Source organism: Lissotriton vulgaris, chromosome 9 (genome assembly GCF_964263255.1).
Source record: "Lissotriton vulgaris chromosome 9, aLisVul1.2, whole genome shotgun sequence".
Classification (NCBI taxonomy): domain Eukaryota; kingdom Metazoa; phylum Chordata; class Amphibia; order Caudata; family Salamandridae; genus Lissotriton; species Lissotriton vulgaris.
Genome location: NC_141697.1, coordinates 602,974,397 through 602,998,518, shown reverse-complemented (window position 1 = coordinate 602,998,518; position 24,122 = coordinate 602,974,397). Strand labels below are relative to the sequence as shown.

General features: G+C 46.2%; 1 protein-coding gene across 1 annotated transcript in view; it reads left to right on the top strand.

The window, feature by feature from the left end:
* The window catches only part of LOC147691945 (estrogen-related receptor gamma-like), a 161,825-nt gene that overhangs the window by 124,217 nt on the left and 13,486 nt on the right, over positions 1 to 24,122 (top strand). The window contains exon 5 of the mRNA XM_086936707.1: positions 6,547 to 6,816. Within this exon, the coding sequence (XP_086792833.1) occupies positions 6,547 to 6,816 (270 nt within the window). The remainder of the gene's footprint in view (positions 1 to 6,546; positions 6,817 to 24,122) is intronic.

Sequence of the window (24,122 nt, the reverse complement as noted above, 5' to 3'; positions counted from 1 at the left end):
AACGCGTCGACGCACTGTTTTTTGACAAAAAGAATCCAGTCAGGGCCTGGTAAACTTTAGATGGATATCCAACATTATCACTAATGTTTACATGAGTCTAAGTGGTTGAGGCTGTTGGATCTAGGAAAAATTTAGTGGCAGAGATATCTGTGAGCCACAGTAATACGAGGGGTTTTGTCATGATATGTAGTTTTGTCTTTTGCTCATAAATTGTTTATATGTTCTAGATATGTCTCAATCAATTGTGCATTTTATTATTGTGTTTGTGTAACATTGTTTTTATTTGTGTATGATCCCTTCAAGGCATATTCCTTGAATTTTAAACTGCATTGTAATGATCTGTATGAATTTGCTTTGTTTATTTACTGCCTAGACATTGGTTTTTAATAAAATTAGATTGTTAACGATTCTATTTCTTTGTGGAAGCCTTTTTATATTATCTGATATACAGTGCACCATAGGTCCTTCTTCCCTGACAAGACAGGGTTTAGGGCATAGGTGAACAAGTAGACTCCAGGGATTCCCCTTTGACTCACACTCCCCCCCCATTAACCCGGGACGTGCCGCATGACCCCGTCGGCAGGACCACCCCCTAACTATATGGAGCGCCGCTGACCCCCTCAAGCCCCGTGCTGTCCGGTCCATGCCTTCCAACCACCGGCAGGTCTTCCCCCTTACCACAGGGCCATGCCCTCCGTCCCAACGCATAGGGTCATGCTCTCTACCACCACGTATAGGGCCATGCCCTCCATCACCAATGTATAGGGCCATGCCCTCCGTCACCAATGCATAGGGCCACGCCCTCCGTCACCAATGTGTAGGGCCATGCCCTCCGTCACCAACGTATAGGCCATGCCCTCCGTCACCAACGTATAGGGCCATGCCCTCTGTACTCAATGCATAGGGCCATGCCCTCCGTCACCAATGCCAAGGGCCATGCCCTCCTTTACCCACGCATAGGGCCATGCCCTCCCTCGCCACTGCAGAAAGTCATGCTCCTCGTCACCGATGCATAGACCATGTCCTCCGTCACCTGCGTAGGGCCATGCCCTCCGTCGCCAATGCCTAGGGCCGTGCCCACCGTCACCCCTGCATAGGGCCATGCCCTCCGACACCAACTGAATAGGGCCATGCCGTCAGTCAACGTCACCCCCCCCCCCCCCGGGGCGTGCTTCCCGGCCGCGGAATCGAGCTCCCAACAGGTTTGCCACACTAAAACGGGGCCGTTCCCCCTCTCCGGCGCCCAGGGCCCCCCGGTCAACACCAGGCCTGAGAAGCCACTCTGCGCCCGCAGGCAGTCCGCCGAAGCCGGCCGTTCCACCAGAGAGGAGCCCTCCGGATGCGTGTCCCACACCTGCGCCCGTCCGCCAGGAAGAAACCCCTGCCGCAGTGCCCCCCAACCTCCCCGTCACCTACCCTACCCCGCAGCCCCCGACATGGCAGCAGCACCGTTCGGCGTCAGACCCCACTGCGCGGTGCGACCCCCCTGTCCTCCGGCGGGCGTGCTCCCTGGCCACGGAGTCGAGCTCACTACGGAGAATGACCAAACTGACATGGGACCGTGCCTCCTCTCATTCCAGAAAGAAGTCCTCCACACCGTGCGTCACCCCAGAGCCTGTCCGCCAGGAAAAAGCCCACTGCAAAGAACGCACCCCTCCCGCGCGAACCGCAAAGCACACGGCCCGGCGAAACGTCAATTTTGTGTGCCGTATTCACAAGTGCCTATGCAGATATCTTGTAAGGTGTTGCACTCTAGGACTTCAACTGCGAAAATTGTCACTTTTATAAATTTCAAGAGGTTGCCTCCTCGTGTCCTACTAATAAATTGGAAGTACGTACCTCTTACCCACGCGCGACTCGAAATGCCCCGACCCATTGAATTGTTAAGTTTGTTTGGCGTCTTCCCAAGTGCATTAGCAGATCTTTTGTAAGGTTGTTCGCTCTAGGACTTCAACTATGAAATTGTCACTCATACAAAATTTTTCTGCACTTGCCTCCGTCCTTCATACTAATAAAATGGTTCTACAGAAGACATCAGCGTGGCACTCCGCAATGCCCCTTTGCATAGAAAAGATGAGCAATATGTAACTTTAAAGAAAAGCATGTATATACTTCAGAGCTTGGGATTCTAACAATAAAACGCAAGACCAGTAACCTTGGCCCAGATTTACTATATTTGACTGAAACGGAGGCGCCAATGCAACTCCGCCCTGCTCGCTAGGAAACCGTGTAGCACCAAATTTACCAAGAGTTACCTTTCAATTAGGTCTTTGATGGCACTCGTGCTAAAACCGACTGCACTGGCGCCACATGAATGCACACTTTGCGTCCCACTACTATCCTTCCCAGCTATGACAAGAACCTGCAGGAGTGACATTAAAGGTGCCAGGCGTGTCCGGTAGTGGATGACAGAGGGATGAAGCGAAATCAGAACTATGCAGTCTTGCCATTCGACCCCCAGACACTTGATAGCGCCAGTCACTGGCATCTGAGCAAATGTGTGGGCACAGCCACTTTGCTCCACATGTATCAAACAATTTGGCATTCCCAAATCCTGTGAAACCGTAATTGCGCCTGTTTGGAAATTAAACATAGCCTTTCAACACGTACGCCAGGCTTTGTGGTTGCAATTGTAGGAAATCACAAAGACCGTGATTACCCGATATTCCCTATTTTAAGGAATGCAAAACAGAATTACTGATACATGTCCTTTTCCATTTACCAACTAAGCCCCGAAAACGGACATACCGAACCCACAGTAAAAGCAGTGCATTAGCATCCGGTGGAGTACTGTATTAAACAAAAGCCCTTTGCATCATATGCATGGCTACATGACGTAGGGGTCCGAGGTATCTGCGATACTGTTCCTTACCATTGCTACGTACTCACCAGGATGTTCTGGGTGACAGCACGTAACGACTCAGACAGCCAGGACACAAGGGGGCAAAGTGCAGGCAGCAATACCTTCGGTATAGCAACTATGTACGCTCTCAATTCACCCTGGGAGCTGAGCAAATCCACCAGTGTGTGGAGCTCACGCAAAACTGCCCCCGATGACAACTACAAAGAGATGCAGGGCCGATAACCACAGACCGCGTACCCCTTTCAGTTGCCGGTCACTCCATCAGTCCGTGACACATTGCATGGGCTTCACCTTTCCGCTTTCTGTTAATCAATGCAAAAAAGCACAAGCCTACCAACAATATCGGAGCTGCCTGCAACAGGTGACAACTGCCCTGAAAACACTACTTCAGACCACTCCACGTAATACGCAGACTCCCTGACCTATCCCTACCTCACAGTGTGGTACTCGCTAACACTCTGTAAATTTGGTCAAATGTGTTAAAATTACAGTTTTCTCAAATTCATCGTCGACTCGTGCGACAATAATAGTAAAGACTCACGTGTGTCCTAGTCACGCGAACAAGGCATGTAAGAAGCCGGTAGAACTTATTTTGCCTATTCAGAAGCCGCCTTGTGCACAGTTTTCTTTAATTCCGAGGCCAGGTATTGAAATTAGGGGGTGGCACAATACCTGGCACCGTGTATTGTGCCAATTAAGTAGAAATCAGCACAAACTAAATACAGTAACTCACAAAGTGTAGAACAATGGCACACAATGCATAATAACCCAAACTAAAAAGAAAAAAGTAGCCACCGTTGTCAAAGTAGGAGACATTAAGACGGGTGTGCGCATCCCCGTGATATGAACACACACATTTAACCAAAGAATGGAAAGTTGCATCCATTGGGGAAATACAACCAGAGTCCAAAGTGTGCGTAGCTGTGTTATACATGCTACGAGATGACTCACACTCTGGTACTTCTTTAGCTTATTAAATATTGACCCCCTTGTGTTTACAACACAAACGGAGATGAGAAAAGCAACAAAATACAAAAACTAGGAACCAGTACGGAGATACAGCCTTCCTTGTACTACGAAGGGCTCCAATGCTCTCTGTCTTGGCGGTAAATATTCTTGACACCACTAGTGCACTACGTGAAACCCACCGCTTGTATAACTCGTGACAACGAAATGCGATGCTACTCCATAAAGAGTTATGTGATCAACGGTAAAGCCAAACCTCCAATAAAAGTGTACCGCGGACAGCTGCGCCGTAGTAACGCACCTGCCCGCCACCCTCCCCCACCCACTTTCAGGAATGAAAACCTCCCCCGCGCCCCCGCCGATCCATGTTCCCGCTCCGGGAGCCGCCGAGGCCACAAACCACCGCTCCCCGATTGTGAGGAGCAGGCAGGCCCCTCAATGAGGCCCCTGGACTCTGCAGCGAAACGTAGGACCTTGAGAGAAATCTATAACATGTTCCAAATGTAATATTCAAGGCTTCAAAATATTCTGTAGAATCCAGATGTCTTAAAAACTACAGAATGGGTGTACACACGAGAAAATAGTTATCTACACTTAGAAATTGGCCACACATGCACACCCCCCACTACGAACACCATTAAAAGTATCTGAAGAACAATAATCCACCTTTTTGAACCGCGACAATATCTGAATCACCATAATTCACATTTACAAACCGCAAACAATCCCACGTAAGGTTCTTTATTCCCCCCCTGCCCCAAAGTAGCACCCCGGCGGCCGTATGGACCCTTCGGGTAGGGGCAGAAGGGACTCACCTAGTCCCACGTGGGAGCCTGACCGCCCGCACTAGCCAGAACAGGCCCATCCGCTCGGTCGCGTGGAGCCGCATGCTGCTCTCCCGAGCTCTTCCTACGTCCAGCGATGTGCCCCGCGCCGGGAAATCCTCGTTTCCAGCCTGAACTGTCCCATCTTAAAGCCTGCAATGTCCCCTCGTACGCCCACGATCGTGAAATCCATTCCTCTGCAGGCCGCGACTCGCTCGTGCCGCTAAATGGAGACATTGAAGCATCGTCCATCCCAAAATTTTTCTAAACGCCACCCCCCGCCCGGCGGCCGAGACACCTCACTTAAAATGGTGTCTCTGCCACGTGGCCGGGCGGGACCCCAGCCCAGCCCACAGGAAGCCCATCCAAGCCCCGCCCCCAGCCCAAAAACTACCAGACCTAAGCCTGTCCCCGGGCAGCGCAGTTTCTACCCCCTTTCCCCCCCTTTCCCCGGCCCCCAAATTTCCCCGGGCGGGGCAGGCCTCCCGTCGGTCGCCCCCCCCCCAGGACCCCATTCTGCAAGGTCCATCTCTTTAGAGATAACTCTGACAGCTCTGGCCAGGAAATAATCCAGAGTGCTACTATGGGATGTATTAAGTTTAATTTTCTTCTTGTCTCCAAACAGCTTTCTTTTTCCCATACCCCCCCTGACGGCTCGGCTGATAAAAATATTATTGATATATTATAAATTACAGATAGGTCAGGCACTTACAAACTATAAAAAAGTCCCCATATGTATTGATAAGGGAAAATGGCCGGTTACGTACCATTAATGTTCATTACTCCGAAACTTAGACCTCCACATCACAGACTTGGTTCACGTATGTAAGAACTGTGACAGGGAGGTCTAACGAGGAGGTAATGGCTGGTTACTTACCGGTAATATTCATTACTCTGAGTCTTAGACCTTCTCGCCACAGTCCTTAACCCCTTCCGCGCGGATGACAAAGCCAGCTCGTCATGGGCGTTACCTGCGCTACGCGCATGACGAGCTGGCTTTGTCACGTAACGCAGGATTTTTAAAAATCCAGCGCACAGCGGGAAAACGCGGTAGCGCAGAAGAGGTTAAATACGTGAACCAGGACTGTGACAGGGAGGTCTGACGAGAAGGTAATGTTTCTAAACTTCAATATTCCAACCATTATCCCGGGTAGTGATAACAGGTTGGCACTCAACGCTAAAGATCTTGATCCAGACAGCATAAGGGGTGGCCCAGCCTGACCTCTTTTGTGTAATGACAGGTGAAGAGAGGCCTGCTCTTGGTCTGGTGTTTGCCCAGGCTCGTGCCCGGGCATGTCTCACCTTGCGGTCATTTTTGCTCCCATTTAGCGGCAGGGAATCCGGGGCTTAAAGTCCTGCCCTCAAACCACACAGTCTCACAGCCTTTAAGCGCACCCCCTCTGACTGTTCTAAGTCCAAAATATTGAGTGAATAAAATATCATCATGTAAAGAAAATCGAGGACAAGAGTATTGTGATGGTAAGTTTCTATGGTAAGCAAAGTTTTTCTATACTTGATTCCACATATATGTACTTTGAAGATGTTTATATATTTCAAAGTAGGTAGACGTGTATGTTACATTCGTTATCTGTGCTTACCTATTGGCACTTACCTCCTCAATATTTAGATTCTTGATATTTTTGACACAATATTCTGCCCACAAGATATTTTTGTCCTCAATATTCTTTCAGTGATCCCACCTGAACACTCAGAAATTGTATATTTTTTACAATTTCAAATTTTATCAGCTTGCTAGAGTCAGATAATCAGCTTATTTATTTTTGTACCTTGGTAGAACATCTTGCTGTTGACTAGTGTTTTCAGTCCAGATCCTAGCTGTGTTGGCCAAAGCAACTCATCTTCACCTGAGAATCATCTTATTTTCTCCTTTAGGTTTCTCCATCCTCTCCTTGGCTGATCAAATGTCCCTGCTACAGAGTGCCTGGATGGAAGTTCTCATTCTTAGCATCGTTTTTCGGTCATTGGCCTTGAACGAAGACCTGGCGATCGCTGAGAACTTCCTGCTGTGCCGCGAGCAGTGCCGCAGCACAGGGTTGTTGCACCTCTACACAGTCCTCCAGCAGCTCCTCAGAAAGTACCGCAAGATGAAGCTAGACAAAGAAGAGTTTGTCGTCCTCAAAGCCATGGCCCTGGCAAACTCTGGTAAGAATGCCTGCTGTGAGTTTAAGATTACTGTTCACTTAAGGTGGCAGTGTAGCAGAATTGTTTTAATTACTGTAAAGGAGAGGGTGTAAAGCATTTATTTTCATTATATGAGAAAATGTTATTGAGTATGAACAAGGTCTCTGGGATATGAGCATGGTAAAAAATATTCACAAAGGCAATACAAAAGCAGGAAGTAAGTATGTAAGTGTGATCAAATGTCTTAGGGACTGATTTAGACTTCAAATTATGTTTTTTACCTTGTCAGGGCAACAGAGTAAAATAGTCTATACCCTAACAGAGAAAGCGTTAGAGATGTCTGCTGGCCCAGTGGACATCTCTTAACATTCACAGAAGCCACCATCACAGGGGTTCGTGTCTACATATTAAAAGTTTGGCAGACGGTATTGTTTTTGAAAATACAAAATCTAATGGCCCCCACACCATGGGGGTTGTCTCCCATGGTATGTGGGTCAATTTACAGTTTTCATTGCCCCTTACTGCCAAGTTTTACCCAACAGTGGCAGGGGGTGAATACTGGCCAATCAAGCGCTCACTCTATTACGGATGTGGTAATCTAAAGGCCATACCAACGGAGTATGTGAGCAACGGAGATGGAGTAGTTTCTGTTGCTGACATACTTAAGGCCTGCCCATCAGTAACTGAGGCGGGAGCACCTTCAGTTTGGCGAAGAAGGCACTCCGTTGGGGTTGCAGCAAAATACCCTACCTGCCAAACTCCAAACCAGCAATTAAGTTGCGATTAATTTGCTGAACTTAGAATGCAGATGATTGGCATCTAATCCTGGCACTTCACCAAAGCATGATGATTCTACTAAAATAACAGAAGAAAGCAGTGCCTCAAAATGTAAATCTATGCAAAAAAGGGAAACATTATATTGGACTGTCTAGCAGTGCCCTAATTACATGTTTCAACAATGCTTCTAGTTCCATATACAAAAGAAACATTTCAAGTTTGCACTACTAGTATTTTATCAATTTTTTGTATCTCCTCTACACAAAGACATACATCATATGGTGTGCTCTTATACTACATCAATGTTCCAGCAACAATAAATACCATTAGAACTGATATTGATATTTTTTGGTTGTGGCAAGCATGCCCCTGAGAAAAGTGGATTACCAGCCAGATAGGAGACTATGGGCCGCTCGCAATGAGGGCTGAAGTCTACTAACTAGAGTATTCCATCCACTTGCCTCGGGGGTGGATACATTGTTCACCTTTGCTTAGTGCCGCTATAATGATGGGTATTCCAATATTACCAGTGAGGGATGATATGGGATGATTGGGCAAGCTGGCCTACACCAGGCCAAAAATACTTCCTGCAGCACAGCAGTGGTGGCTGCCACAAATAAAGGGTGGTGAGGTGGATGGGGGAGCGTGGGAGGGCAAGGGGGTTTCGCACGGGAGGGGGGGGTTAGAGATAATAGATTTTTTTAAACTACCTTTAGCCACTGGCCCCCTCCAGCATCGCGTTTGCCACCTCTCCTCTTCTTGGGTCCCAGCAGCCCCTGGGACAGACTCCCACCCGCTCCCCGTACTCCAGGGAAGCTCATGGATTGGCCTGAGCAGACTCAAAAGGTGCCCTGCTCAGACCACGGAGTCCGTGAGGGTTTCTCCAGCCCGGATGCTCAATGCATCTCGGCTGGATAAAATCTAAGTGTGCATGTGTGTTTTATTCGGCCTGAGATGGCCGGCCAACACACATGAGCACTTAGGGAGTGGAGTGCACGTAGCACTCCTCCTCCCCAATCCCATGCCTATGCCCTGCCCCTCCCTACAGTGCTGGCTAAGTGCCGGAAAATGCCAAATAAAACGATGCAAGAACATTGTTTTATTTTACATTTGCTGGCTCCGCGCCAAGCAGTGAGGCAACGCTCCTCCGCCATTGAGGAGGAGCCGCTGCTGCAGCTCAGCCTCTCTTTACAGTGCATCTTGGTGAAAACATAGCACAGTGGTTTATCTTAGGGATTGGCATGTTAGGGTGGTAGGCACTGCATTTTTTGTCAGAAGGACTTTGCAAGTGGATACAGCTTCATTGATCCTCCACCGGCTGGAAGAACTAGAGCACTAACCTCTTTCACATAGTGTCCTTCGAGCAAAATATGTTAATACATTAATGGTGGGGAGCCAATACGGACAGTGACTGTCAGCAACACAGCACAACTCTTTTCAGCTACTGCAAGGTTACAAATGAAAACAATGCCTATGCTTCTCCACCACATTTCTTCGCTCCGGATTTGGTTGCCAGCCCTGGGGCCATATTATAGAAAGTGCCCTAGGGGCGTAGCAGGCATATGTGCCTACGTTGCGCTCCTCCGAGGCACTTCGGTATTAGAGCCCCTTCTCAAATACAGATAGCACTGGCTCACATGTAGCACCAGCGATATCTCAAGAGGGTGTTCCCTCATTTACAGGGAGGCTTGGCCCCAGGCAAAGGAGGGAATCTCTTTGCATCTGCATCATATTATAGATTCGGGGGGAGAGGCAAAGAATCTGTCAGGAGGTGCACTGACAGTGAGCCGCAAAAAGGTGGTGCACAGTTAGTGGACCTCCAATGGCAGCCCTCTATAGGAGGCCAACAGGGTCCTATGGACCCCCCAAACATCCCTTTGCAGACAGGTGCATTCACTCACTGCACCCGCCTGCAGGGGGATCTCTCTCCCCTCTTAAAAGTGCAGGCGTGTTGCCCCCTGCACAGTGAAAAATGGAACGGCTGCTTTAAAGATGTTCCGTATTTCACTTAAATGCACTGCCTCCAGGGTAGCACCACTGCACGGCTGCCCTAGGGGCAGCGCCTTCAATATAACAGGGTGCACTTTCCCTGTTTGTGCCAGGTGCACCTCTTTTAAGGCGCGCCGTGGTGCAAACAGAGACAGTGCGCCCTATATGTAATAGGGCCCTCTGTGATTTTTACGCCCTTGTCCCGGTTTTCCAGCACTGCACATGCTTACATCATTCCTGTGATGTGTCCTAGAAAAGGCACTGGAACAGTCAAAAGTCCCTCAGTAATAATGGTGTGCATAAAAAACAAATACTTGTGAAAGCTTCACAGAGAGTTAGTGTACATGCCAGCCTGCCCAACCTTCAGCCTCATGCTCTCAGGCATTTGGCGGCAACTAAACTAAAAAACATTTTTCCGTCTCTTGCCTTCCTCCTCACAATATCTCACTGCTTCAACCTCATCCTCTCTGTTTGCCTCTCAACCTACCTCGTCATCTGTATGTAACTACACCCAGTCTATTTCAAGTTTGACTACCTCTTCTCTCTTTCAAAACACCTCTCTCTACCCCATTTCTCTATACCTGTATCACAGGCTCACATTTCTTTCCGCCATTGTCTGCGCCTACCCACAAATCTTTACCTCTCAACCACCTCTCTCTATCTCAACCTTCTCTCTACCTCACCCTCTCTCTGCATGCACGGCACAGCTCTATATTTATCTCACCTGGTTTGATGTGTTGAGGAAGCTTGCCTGACCATGCTCTGTCAGTACTGTGTGTGCTTGAGAGCCAGCAACATGAAGAAAATGACCTTCCAAAATTTCCAACTAAGAAATCTCAGGGGGCATATTTAAAAGCACCTATCTCCACCGGAGCGTCACTTTTTTTGACGCTCCGGTGGCTAATGCGCCATTTTCCGTGAATAAAAGGTGGTGTTAAGCCACTTAACGTGGCTTAATCCACCTTGTAAACATGCCCCTTTCCGCCGCAGCCCTCTGCTGCAAAGGGGCATGCAATGGGTGTTGCTGTGAGCATTCCACCGCATCACCCGTTGCATTTTGACGCTGCTCCAGATTTACAAGGCTGAGGCAGCGCCAAAAAACGAACGCCAGGGAATACCTGGTCGTAGCATGGCGAGACGAGGAGAAATTATTAATTTCTCTTCGTTTATTTGCTTTTTCTGTGTGTGCTGCTCCGCAGCACACATGGGCTAAGCAAATCCCCATGAATGCTTGTTTATGTGCAGGAAGGTGTCCATTCCTGCACATAAACAATCCCCGCTGCAGCACAGCCACCCTTGCAACATGGCAGCAGGGTGTCTGCACTGGCTCTAGGCAGCTTTTTCTGCGCTAGGGGAACACAGGGGTGTGCTGTATTCTTGTGAATTCTGCGCATTCCTGCGTTTAGAAAATGACGGAGTACGGCGTTGCCAAATTTGGCGTAGCCCCGCGCTCTGACTTTTTTTTGTAAATATGCTCCTTAGTGTCATGAAGCAAATATCAACATTAGAAAACCTGACCAACCAAATCATACAAAAAAGAGACAGTGACCACAATTCTTCAATTAAATTAAGACAAAAACCTTGAATTGGGAAAAGCACTAGAATTCTCCACTAGGAGAAGAAAGAAAATGAGCCAATCCATTCCAGGTAATTTGGAAAGAAATCATACTCTTATTCTTGGGCAGATCAAAAAAATTATTCATCCACATTTTCTGAAAAATGGAAAACATGTTACTATGTTACCAGTTCTGAGCATAACAAAGTAATATGATTTCTCAAATCTTGATGGCAAAGAAAAAAAAGCGTATGAAAAATGGATTGACCAAGCTCCAGAAATAAAATCTGACCAACGAGATTTTCACAAATTGGAGAAAATGGTTCGTTAATCCCCAGTATAGTACATAAAATGACTCGCCAAGCTTCAAGAAAGTTTAGCAAACCACTCCCTAAACTTTCTCAAAATAGAGGAATTTGCTAGCCTCTCTTTATACAAATGAAGCACAAGCTGAAAGGCATTCAAATTGACAGAGAATGCACAAACTAACAAGACGCAACTTGTGATGAAGAAATTATATATGATGGTTTATGGCCTATGAGCTCTTTTTTGGCCATGCTCCTAAATTTGGGCTTCTTGGCTTTAAAGGCAAAGTCCTGAATTTTCAGATTGGCAAAGTACTATGCCTGAACCAGTAGCAGAAGCTAAGCGATTGTGCAACATATTCCTCGTCCTTTCAGGTTAGGTAAATCCCAAACCCAACCAGTGAAGAGTTTGACCTTTTGAAGGGCATCGTAACCTGTCCTCTTATATTTTCTCCCCCTCTTTCTATTTTCTATGCAAGAGAAAGGAAGCAGCGAGGGAAGCTTTTGAGAGCTAAATGAGTCTCAACGGCTATTGACAGCTGTCACTGACCCCGCACTTGAATGGCTTTGTCGTATTGACAGGCCTCGATGAGAGCCGGGCAAACTGATCAATAGTAGACCAGGGTTTGTTTTTTGTTGGCCTGCAGCCAGAGAGTGGTAGGGAGCAGCCTTGTTCATTATGAAGAATCAGGCTGGCTATGGCCGGGCTACCAGGCTCTTAATGAAAAGGCCACTTCGCTTTTCTAATGGCGAGTTGGCTGAAAAATCTCTAGGCCAAGTGAATTATTATTATGGGAGTAAAATTTGGCGTCAATTTTGATTGGTGAGTAACGTGTTTTACATATTTTGCAAAAACTTTTATTTTCCTCCCGATTATGTTGTTTTACATACTCTTCACCCTCAGAAGGCTAGTTAACCACTTCGCCGCATGGCTAATTCCCCCACGGGTGCATGGCGCCGCAGTGCTCGTGATGAGCTCAGCTCGTCATGCAGCACAGTGGAGTTGTGCTCATGACAAGCTGAGCTCGTCATGACCACGCCCACTCAATGGAACGCCCTGCACAGCAGGGACATTATCCCCTCGTGGGCGTTCCACAGCCGTTATTAAATTATAAATGTAAGATAAAACTATCGATTTAGAATTACTAATGTTTGTACAGTTTAATTATGGTTTGTATGGAAAGAATACATGCATTTTTTCTAACTATAATTGAACTGTAACCTTTGTTTTTTTCGTTGAATTTCAATGTTTAAAAAAAAAATTGAGTTTCGTAATGTGGAGTGTCAATCAGTAGAGTGGAGGAGAGTGTCATCAGTGGCGTGTCTTTGAGTGTCATAGAGTGTTGTTCTTTGGAGTCTTGCAGGATAGAGTGTAGTAGAGAGTTGTATAGCAGAGTGTACAGGGATAGAGTGGAGAGAGTCTAACAGAGTAGAATAGAGTGTAGTATAGGTTTTGAGAGTGGAGTTACGTAGAGTATACAAGAGTGTTATACAGTGGAGAGGTGTAGACGGGAGTGTGGAACATTGGTGTAGAATGTAGTAAAGTATTGCATAGTGGAGTAAAGGGAATTGGAGTTGCAGCAGATAGAGTGGAGTAAAGTATAATAGAGTGGAGTGCTATGTTGTAGAGTAGAGTGGCATGGAGAGGAGTAGAGAAGTTTGTAATAGCATACAGTGGAGTAAAGTGTGATAGCATGTAGTGATGTGTCACACAGTGGAGTGGTCTGGAGTGTCATAGAGTGGAGTAGTGGAGTAGAACAGAGTGCCACAGAGTGGATTAGAGTGTTCTACTGTGGAGTGGGCTGGAGTAGACTACAGTGTGGTACAGTGGTAGAGTGGAGTAGCGTAAAATGGAGTAGTGTGTCATAGAGTCTAGTTCCCTAAAGTGGGTTGCAGTGGCATAGAGAGAGTTGTGTAGAATGTTGTACAGTGGTGTAGAGTGTCATACAGTAAAATACAGTAAACTAGAGTTCCATATACTCGCATAGGCTAGAGTACACTATTGTATAGTGGAGTGCTATGGAGTGGAGTATTGTGTGGTACAGTGGAGGGGCTTAGAATGTTGTTGAGTTGAGAAACGTGGAGTGACGTACTGTGGAATAGTAGAGTGGCATACACTGAAGTGTCATACGGGGTCATAGAGTGGAGTAGTGTGTTGTATAATGGAGTGCATAATGGAGTGTGGGGGCATGGAGTGGAGTAGAGTGTCATACAGTGGCATAGAGAGTAGTAGAGTGGAGTTGTATACATTAGAATAGAGTGTAACAGATTGGAACAGCATAGAGTGGAGAGCTGTAGACTGGGACGCATTGAGGTAAAGTGTTGTAGAGTGGAGAACAGTGGAGTACAGTGGCATAGAGTAAAGCAGCGTGCTACAGACTCTCATTGACAGGAGTACATTGTTGTGCAGGGGAGTGCTATAGAGTGGAATACAGTTTGGTACAGTGGATAGGGGTACACTGTTGATGAGTGGACTGGAATAGCATTGAGTGGAGTGACAGAGAGTGGAGTAGCATACAGTAGATTGGAGTAGAGTGGAGTGGCATACAGTGGAGTGGTATACAGTGGAGTGACGTAGAGCGAACTGGCTTAGAGCAGAGTGGCATCAAATGGAGTGGTATAGACTGGAGTGGCTTCGAGTGGAGGGGTGTAGAGTGAAGTAGCGTACAATGGAGTTGTGTAAAGTGGAGTGGTGTAGATTGGAGTGACGTGCAGTGGAATAGCTACAGTGGAGTGGCGTACAAGGGGTGGCATAGAGTTGAGTGTCATACAGTGGAATAGCATACAGTAGAGTAGTGTACACAGAAATAGCACAGAGTGGATTAGCGTAGAGTGGAGTGGCGTACACTGGGGTGGCATAGAGTAGAGAGGCGTAAACTGTAATAGCATACAGTGGCATGGCATAGAGTGGAGTGGAGTGGCATAGAGTGGCGTTGAGTGGAGTGGCATAGAGTGGAGTGGCATAGAGTGGAGTGGCATACACTAGAGTAGCGTATAGTGAAATAGCATACAGTGGCATGACATACAATGGAGTGGCATACAGTGGAGTAGCATAGAGTAGAGTAACGTACAGTGGAGTGGTGTGGACTGGAGTGGCGTAGAGTGATGTGGGATAAAGTGGAATAGCGTAGAGTGGATAGCATAGAGCAGAGTGGTTAGACTAGCATATAGTGGAGTGGCGTAGAGTGGAGTGACATAGAGTGGAGTAGCATAGAGTGGAATAGCATAGAGTGGAGATGCATACACTGGAGTTACATGCAGTGCAATAGTGTGGAGTGGAGTGGCAGAGAGTGGAATGGCATACACTGAAGTGGCATAAACAGTAACGCTATATAATGGAGAGGCGTACAGTAAACTAGCATAAAATGGAGTTGTGTAGAGTGCAGTGCTGTAGAGTAGAGTGTGGTAAAGGGGAGTGGAGCGGTGTACAATGGAGTGACTTTGAGTGGAATAGCATACAGAAGAGTGCAGTGGAGTGGTGTAGAGTGAAGTGAGGTACTGTGTAGTGGCGTATTGTGGAGTGGTGTACAGTGGCATAGCATACACTGGAGTGGGATACAGTGAAGAGGCATAGAGTGGAATGGCCTAAAGTGGATTAGGGTAGAGTGGAGTGGCCTTCAGTGTTAGGGGGAACAGGGGAGTGACATATAGTGGAATAGCGTAGACTGGAAAATAATTGATTGGAGTGGCTTATAGTGGAGTGGCAAAGAGTGAATTAGCATACAGTGGAGTGGCTTACAATGGAGTGGTGTAGAGTTGAGTGGTGTGGTGTAGACCGGAAAAACGTAGAGTGGAATTTTGTAGAGTGGATCGGGGTAGAGTGTAGTGGGGTTGACTGTATTTGGGTTTAGTGTAATAGCGTACAGTGGAGTTTCGTGGAGTGGCGTAGAATGGAATAGCATCAAGGTTATTGGCATAGAGTGGAGTGAAATAGAGAGGAATATACAATAAAAATGATGGATGGAATGCTTGAATTAATCTCAGGTAGGGCCACATCCAATACATCCGAAACTCCCAAGCCAGGCCCTCCCTGAACCAGAACACAAGCAACCCAGGACTGGTTTCCCCCTAGTTATTGGATCATCAGCTGGGCACAGCTGGTTTCAGTGAACAAGTGTGCATGGGACCCCCGTCTGGTGATACCCACCTTACTTAGAACAACACACTAAAGTATACAATTAAGTTATGGATGGAATGCTTGAATTAAGTTCCGCCACTGGTAATTATTTGGGGCTGCATCCTAATCCATCATTATTTTACACACCATGTCACATCAGTTTAGACTCAGCTATATGCATATCACTCTTGACCCTGCTCCGATCGGACCAGACCAGCCTGAACTGCCAAGCCAGAAAACAAGCAACTTAGGACAGATTTTGCACTAGTTATGGCCTCAACAGTCGGGCACAGCTTGGTTCCAATGACACAGTGTGCACGGGAACCATGTCTGGGTTGCTTGTGTTCCGGTTCAGGGAGGACCTGGCTTGGGCTTGCCAACACTTGTTTCTTGATAAAACAGCATCACCTTATCATGTCAAACAAACTTTTAAATTCAGACTGTAATCCCAACCTTATCGGTTACAAAATTCTAAAATGGTATCAGGTCAAATATAAGAGACTCATTAAAGCAAGGCTACCATTTCAATTGAGTTACCTAAAGTTTTATAAAGACATGGGTATGTGAGCCATTCTAACATCTATGTTGGTGTGGCTATGATGGCCCTTCTGACATCTGAAGCAGGATGAGCCTTAGGAGAAGATTGAAGATTCAATCCCAGCGTTGGTGTGCTCCAGGAAAACCACAGATAATGTTGATGTTGATTCTTCCACACACCTATAGTGAACCAGAGAATGAGGAAAGTATGTGTGGACAGAACCGGGTAATGTTCTGAGGATCATACAATTAGGTGTGGGTGAAATTGCATTTTTCCCCTGAAAATATGTGAAATTTCAGAAAAAGTATGTGACTAAATGGGTACATTATGCAAACTACACTTTAGGGTATATCGTGTGAAAATTGAAAGTGAAGGCATACTTTGCATTCAAATGTCACTTGAGATAACAGCATGGGTACAGGATCTAGGAGAAAATGTTTCTTGGTAAAGTTATCTTTTCTATTGAAACCTATCTCCTACTAGACATTTCTTTCTCAAACCATTCCCGTGCAGCAAAAATGTGTCAAATTCCTAATTTTCAACATTTTGCGTAATTTCCTTAACACTAAATTGTGTGAATTATACAAAATGATGCAGGTATAATGAAAAGTTGGCACTGGCCTAAAGAAAATACACTCAACGTGATTCTATAGTGGCTTGGTGGCCAGTGCAGCAGACGAGCCCCATAACTAGATATTACCATTGTACACGCATGTATGATGTGATACCTTACCAAGATACCAACCAAGAAATATCTTGGGTCTGCAGAATTACATTTGGAGGAAGCTCTGTACTGTAGTAAGTTGGTCTTGATTTTTACCTTAGTACCACCACACAGTTCAGAAGGACGCCTTCACTTCAGGCTAAGGGAGCAATGGGAAAGTCACCAAAAACAATCAGTTGGTCTTGGTCCAGCTGCCTAGCTTGTTCAGTCAAACAAACCCATTGCATAGTGGTGGTCAGTTGCATCCAACTTCACACAATGATGTAAATGGCAGTTCTAGAGAAAAAGTAATGCATTTAAAGGTTGGTGAGGATTCAACTGTTTGTGAAGACATCTCTGAACATCCAAGGTTCATTGGCTTCTTGAAGCACGCAAGCTAGTAAATGTTTCGTTAAATCTTTTTATTACCTTTTCTTCGTATACGGCATCAAGAACACCACAACAATGCGGAGGTTCAAGCATATTACAGGTTACACAGTACAATTCCCAGCCAGGTGACTTTGGCAAATTGTTTTAAGAGTGCATGGAAGGAATCCAGGAACTAAGGAACCAAATGCAAAGACATCATGCCAAGGACCAGAAGCAAACCTGGATCACGTTATGTCCTCTGCAAGTCCTCCTTTTATCTTTCTTGTCAACGTTTGAAGAACATATTGAACTGTGTGTGGGGTTTCCTCACTCCTGCTAGTTTTTCATCTATTATTCTTTTATAGGATGAAGGCATATGTAGACATAACAAAAAACACAAAAAGTCCCTGAGCAAAAAACAAACATAAACGTTTGGATCATGTGTTGGCCAAACAACTGTACGATGCACTAAGCCAAAGTATTTGCAATTACTTAAATATGCAGTGAGTTTCCAATAGAGAACATGAGGCACAATAAAGCTGATATATTAAAAAACAAATGTATTCAATTTAGACAAATTTATATGAGATGTTTTAAAGTTTATATGTAATTATTTCGCCATGTACATCAACTTTCTCTTACTACGAATATGAGACGTTTTTTTGAAAACATATATATAAGTGTTTTGTCTAAACTGAATAAATTTGTCTAAATTGAATACATTTGTTTTTTAATATATCAACGTTGTATTGCCTTATGTTCTCTATTGGAAACTCACTGCACGTTGTAGTCATTTTGCTCAGGGACTGTTCGTGTTTTTGGTTGTGCTACCCAGTCCCTATACAAACAATAGGGTACATCCCTCTTGTTGATTATTATGGCATATGTAGACACCCCAGGATAGTGATGACTAACTCCTTTATTTTTATCTGCTACTCGCCCGTCTGATGGTGGTGCGCTTTTGAAGACCAGGCATCTGGCAAGCTTGCCATGGCACATGCCACCATAACCAGCTTTGAGGCTATAGTATAAATAGAGAGTTATTCAAATGGACAATAATGCAGTCTGGTCCTTTAAAAACGAGGACCGCCACATGAATGACTGAGCTTTCCTGATCCATTCTTAACATCCTTGAAGTGCTAATGTCCGTTTTCCATTTCAACCCACTCCCACCATTAAGCAGTAATCTGCAGTGGCAGCCGGCATGGCTTGTCGGTGGGGGGCAGACGCAGGGATTGCGGGGGGAGAGGGTCACGATTGCGGGAGGGAGTGAGCAAAACAAAAAAATAACTTAACCCTGCTGCCGGGTCTCACGTCTCTGCTCCTTCTCTCCTGCCTCCGACTTCAGGAACAGGAAGAAGGCAACCAGGCTCCCTCCCCTAAGCCAATCACAATACTGCAATGCAGCTTTGTGACTGGTCTGAGTGCTGTGACACGGCGGTCAGCCAGGGGCTGGAGGGGTGAGCATGTTCTCCATGCAGGCTGTAATCCAGCCTGCATGAAGAATGGGGAAAGTGTGCATGACTGGTTTGGGAGGCCCGAGGCGGCGGACCAAACAGTCATTGCGCACTTAATAGTGGGCAAACTACTCCTCCACTGCCCTGCTCCGAGAGCAGAGCAACCCCGCCTGCCAAGCAGCACAAACTTAAAATGATAATAACTGAAAGTTATTATAATTTTATGTTTTTGCTTCTCGCACTGCTTGAAAGCAGTGGGGCGATGCTCCTCCACTATAGCGGAGGAGCCTCCACTGGTCATCTGTTCCTTTTTAGGTCTCGGCTAGCGTAGACTGCGCACATGGGTTGTCGCTCTTTGAGATTTAATGACTGAGTAGCGAGGTTATGCCCCGCCCCTCTTCTCCATTGGCTGGCCTCCTAAACGGCGGCCAGCCATTGGAGAAGAGGTCTTAGTGACGTTCTCTTTTCGATCTAAGCTCCATCCTTTTGCGATTAGAGGGCGTGTTTTTTACTTTCTTTCTACCTAGTGACGTTCTCAGTCAAAAACACGCCCCCCAGTCTGAAAAGGACAGGGCTTAGTTTTCTGAACTGCTTGTTTTTCCTTTATGTTTGTGCGGCTGAGAGCTTTCTACTCCCCTCCCGCCACCCTGGGCTCTCCGTTTGTGCTGCGTGTGGGTTTTGTTTCTGTCGGTTTTCCGGCCCTTCTCGGCCGCCGTTGCCAGCATGTCCGATGCGGTTTTGTCGGTTGTGCGTCTGTGTGTGCGTGTGGGGAGTGGTTTGAAAGTTTTTTCGCCCACCCATGGGGAGGGTGGTTGGGTTGGCGGTGGTTTCGCTGCCGTCGTCGGTTGGCTCTTTCCGCACCTCCATTCTCCCCGTGACTCCCTGCCCCTCCCGGGGGTGCTTTATTTTCCTGCTTCCTCTCCCGGCAGACCTGTGCTCGCCACCCTCTTTGAATTACCCTTTCCGTGGGCTCGGAGAGCCAATTGCTGTTTCCCGTACTCGCCTTTTTAAAAAAAAAAACAAAGCTAACACATTTCTAATGTTTCCCCTTTGGAATGTCAGCGATTTGCAGATAACCCACCGTCTCCTGGCAGAGACCCTTCTGCCTGTACATGGTCCAAACTGTTCAGTTTTAGAGCTCCCAGTTGGGTTCTTGCTTCAACCCCCGACTATAAAACATTACCTATGAAAATGCTGGTGCCCAGGGGTCTCGTCTCCTGGCTAGAGCTATCTGGGGGTGTGAGTAGTTTTAATGTGCAAGGTAAGCAAGCCTGAGAGACCTCTGAAAACTCCCTGCCTTCCAACCAGCTACAGGGACACCCCTCACCCTCGCTTTCTCTGTCTCGCACACACAGTTCTCGTGATTAATTTTAAAACAGAGTTATTATTTGCTTACATGGTAGCCTAGCTTCTGAAGTCTTTTCTGTTATGAGATGTGTTTTTTTTTTTAGGGAAGCCTTGCCTCCTCCTCGGGTATCTCCTGCCGGTTTCCTTCTGGGGTGTTTTTTTCTTGTTCCACCTTTTGTGCTGCTTGCTTTAGATAGAAGAGAAGCAGCTGTGGCCCGCGCTGGTGTGTCTTATAGCAGTTGATCGATGCCATAACGCTCTTTTAGGAATTCCAAGAGTGGCGTCGATCAGTCTGTCCAAAGTTTGGTACAAAAGTCCCTTTACTCCCAAAGTTTGTTTGCTCCTTTGTTGGCTCTCAAGACTGTGTTGCAATTTGGCGCTGGCTATGAGAGCGTTTGCTCTGAATGAGAAGGGGCAACAAAAAAGTAAAAAAATACAAAAATGTGTCAAGTGAAGCAGAGTCTCCAAATCCCTACATTCCTTTGCAGTTTCACCTGTGGACGTCGGACTACCTATATGGACCCTGCCCCCACATGCAAGCTCTGGGCAGCAGCAAAGAGGGCGTGCCACCACCCATCCCCCTTTTAGCTGTGTGAGCTAGTTTCTTCTAATTTCACACATGCAGGTGTCCACGTGGGCTGCACTGACATGCCTTTACAGAAAATGTGATGAGGAAGACTTGTTCATCTGCTTTAATTATTTTTCACATTGCACACTTTATTCAGATACATAGAACTTTATTGTAGATGCAGATTATTTTCACTTTTTTCATACTACTAGAGATGTGAAGATTTCCTTTTGGGGCTCAACTCTGGGGTGAGAGTATGTATACTGTACAGTGTTTTAAAACTTTTCACTTATTTTCCGTCTCGTTTTACGCTAAACATTGATTAGGTGAGCACTTAAATAAATACATCGAATTTCATTAAATAATCATTTTAATTAAGGATCCCTTGCAGACTCACCATTGCTTTTATGTTGTACTTCAATATTTTATTGTAGATTTGAAACAATTGCTAAGCATTGTAAAAAGTGGCAATAAAGTTCTATTGTACCCGCAGAAATGTTAAAAAAAAGCACATACACATCATTCACTCTTTGCATGGCAGGGAGCACATCCTACACATGGCCTTCGCTTAACATAGCCACTTCACAGTTAATTACAACCTTACTTAAAAACAAGTTATCAATTCTTACAACTGAAAAAAGAATGTTAATCCATGTGAGTCTGGCTTCCTCTGAAGGGCTGTTTGCTTGCTCTGTGGACAGGCACTTTTTGTGACAGCCCTGTGTAAAGGAAGCACTAACTTACATACTGATGTCAAATTCTTTGTTTCTTCCGATGGGTGACAAGGCCTTTCACTTCCTCCACGCCACCACCCCTCCCCCTTTTCTTTCTAAAACACTGCAAGACCTGTCTGGCGCTGGCTTCTCCTTCCTGTTAGTGCTACTGAAGGTCAGATGCGGGATTGGAAGTTTTCTTTGCATATTTTCATAAATGTGTTTTCAATTTTCTGTTGACTCCTTAAAACACGTCGTAGAACTTCAAATGCCTGTGTGTCTTTTGTCTGTTACAGCTTACTGTGTGGGCGTAGCTCTGTGTGTGTGTGTGGCTCTGTGTGTGTGTGGCTCTGTGTGTGTGTGGCTCTCTGTGTGTATGGCTGTGTGTGTGTGGCTCTGTGTGTGTGTGGCTCTGTGTGTGTGTGTGGGGCTCTGTGTGTGTGTGGCTCTGTGTGTGGGGGGGCTCTGTGTGTATGGCTGTGTGTGTGTGGCTCTGTGTGTGTGTGCCTCTGTGTGTGTGGGGCTCTGTGTGTGAATGGGGCTCCGTGTGTGTGTGGGTCTGTGTGTTTGTGTGTGGCATTTGCGAGAGATTAAGCTATTGGCATCGTAAATGACAATGCCATTTATTTATCTGTTTTCAAAAACAACACATAAATAAAAAATGTGTCATTTACAATGCCAATAGCTCTAACTTTTGCAAAGGCGAGACCGTTGCATTGTAAATGCTTGTTTTGCTGTATGGTCTGGTGAACTCACAGGTATGCCCTTGTGGTTCGTTAACAGATTGGTCTCCTGAGACCACACATCCTCTTCATGGCTTCACCGCTGCATGCGTCAGACATATTGACTTGTAAGTCACACGCAACAAGCCTTTTCTCTGTTGCCTGGATCGGGTTCTTCCATTCCTTTAGTTGCTTCTAAGTCTCCTTCTGTTTCTTTGACAAAACAATAATTGATTCTTTTGCCTGATTGTTTTAGGAAATAACATTGTGTCACAGCTGTTTTGCAATTGTGCATCTGCTTAAGCGCCAGGACCATTTTTCCGGCGACAAGACAGAAAGTGGGAGCGACAGCCGCAATTAAAAGATTGATTTTTTCATTATAAGGTGATCAATCTTGTTGATGGATAGATAGGCTTCTTTCTAATGAGATAGCATCTTTAATTACTCTTCAGCACATGGCAGGGCGGAGAGAGGTCATACCAGGGAAAGTTGAACTTGCACAATCACCTTTAAGTTCTAAGCTCACTAAAGTCTTTTTCTCAGCAGCAGCTTGGCTGGAGGCAAAGGTCTGCTTGTAAAATTCAGAATATGCTATTATGGGTTCCTCGGATATCTCTGTAGGGTGTCTGAGGGCACAGGCCACCATCAATGCTCGTGACATAGTGAGACATTAGCATGCTTATTCATCTAAATAGTGCAGATGACCACATCTTTTTTGGAGTTGGAGATACATATATAATAAGGATGGTTGTTGTCCATTCTCTTATCGCTAGGACAGAGGAACGGATAGCAAATATATGGCTATCTGTGTGAATCAATTACTTAATTCTTTAGATGCTTAGCGGCAAATAATTGGAATAAACTACCAGCGGACCTGCGCCTGGAACCGGAGGAAACTAGGTTCCGAGCGAAACTAAAAACATTCCTTTATACCAAATAATTGTCTGCTCAGTTTCTGTGCTCCCTGTACGCTGCCCCTCCCACTTTTAGCGCGTGGACACGCCGGTGCGCGTAACTCAGCGCTTTATAAATGTCCCTATTATTATTATTATTATTATTAATTTTGCAAGCCAAAAACTTCTTTGTGGCTCGAGATCATGATTTCCCAAGGTAGACCATTATTGTGGGCCTGGTCTGTTTCTTTTTTTTTCCTGTCACATGGTCCTGTTAGTGATTACAGCATTTGATAGTGATGTAAAAACGTAGGGGCAGATTTACAATTACTGGCGCATCCCTGCATATCAGTAGGGATGCGCCAGTAATTGTGCACCGCAGCTCCGCAACGATGGATGCGCCGCATTTACAATGCGGCTCACCATGGGGCAAAAATGGCACAGATGCGTCATGCATCTGTGCCGTAAAAGCGGCGCATTGCTGGAGTTGCGTCACAAGCGCGACACAGCTCCAGCTAGGCTTGGGGGGCTCTATCTCCACAATGCTGCGTCAATCCTTACGCCTGCTTCAAGCAGGCGCAGGGTTTTGATGCAGCATGGGCCCAAAAGTGACTGAGTGAAATCTTGTAGATTTCACTCAGCCACTTTTGGGAGGCGTTCCTGCTCTGGAAGGCCCCCCCCCCTGCGATGGATCGCCTCCTTCTGGCGCAGGGCTTTACAACGTGATGCATCTGGGAGATGCTTCACGTTGTAAATACCCTGCACCATGGCGCATCTTTTGCGCCGCCGCTGCGTCACAAAAGTGACGCAACGGCGGCGTAAAAGAGGCACAAGGGGCTTGTAAATCTGCCCCGTAATGTATTGTTGTGACTGTGAAACTATTCCTTGCCCCCGCGTAAACTGCCCAGCATTTTTTTGGTACCAGTTGATTATGCCTCCACTGTAACTCCTTGATGTGCCTTCACTGTAACCTCTTGATGTTATAAAGTTGACAAACTTTAGCATAACTTTATCAGATGACAGCCGGTCATTGGGTATCCCGCTGTGCAGTCCAGCCCTTCACTCCCCAATCTATTATTAGCTAGAACTGTGGTCCATTGGGTTCAGATGGAATAAAGCAGGACTACAAGTCCAGAGCACATTGGACTGTTAAATGCAAGCCCGGAAATAAACCAGGGAGCCCGAGAACATGGAGTCGTCTTGCAACCTTAATGCAGCATTTGGACTGGTCTCTCGGGTAGGTTTACGGCTCTTCGAAACATAACTTCTCTGCG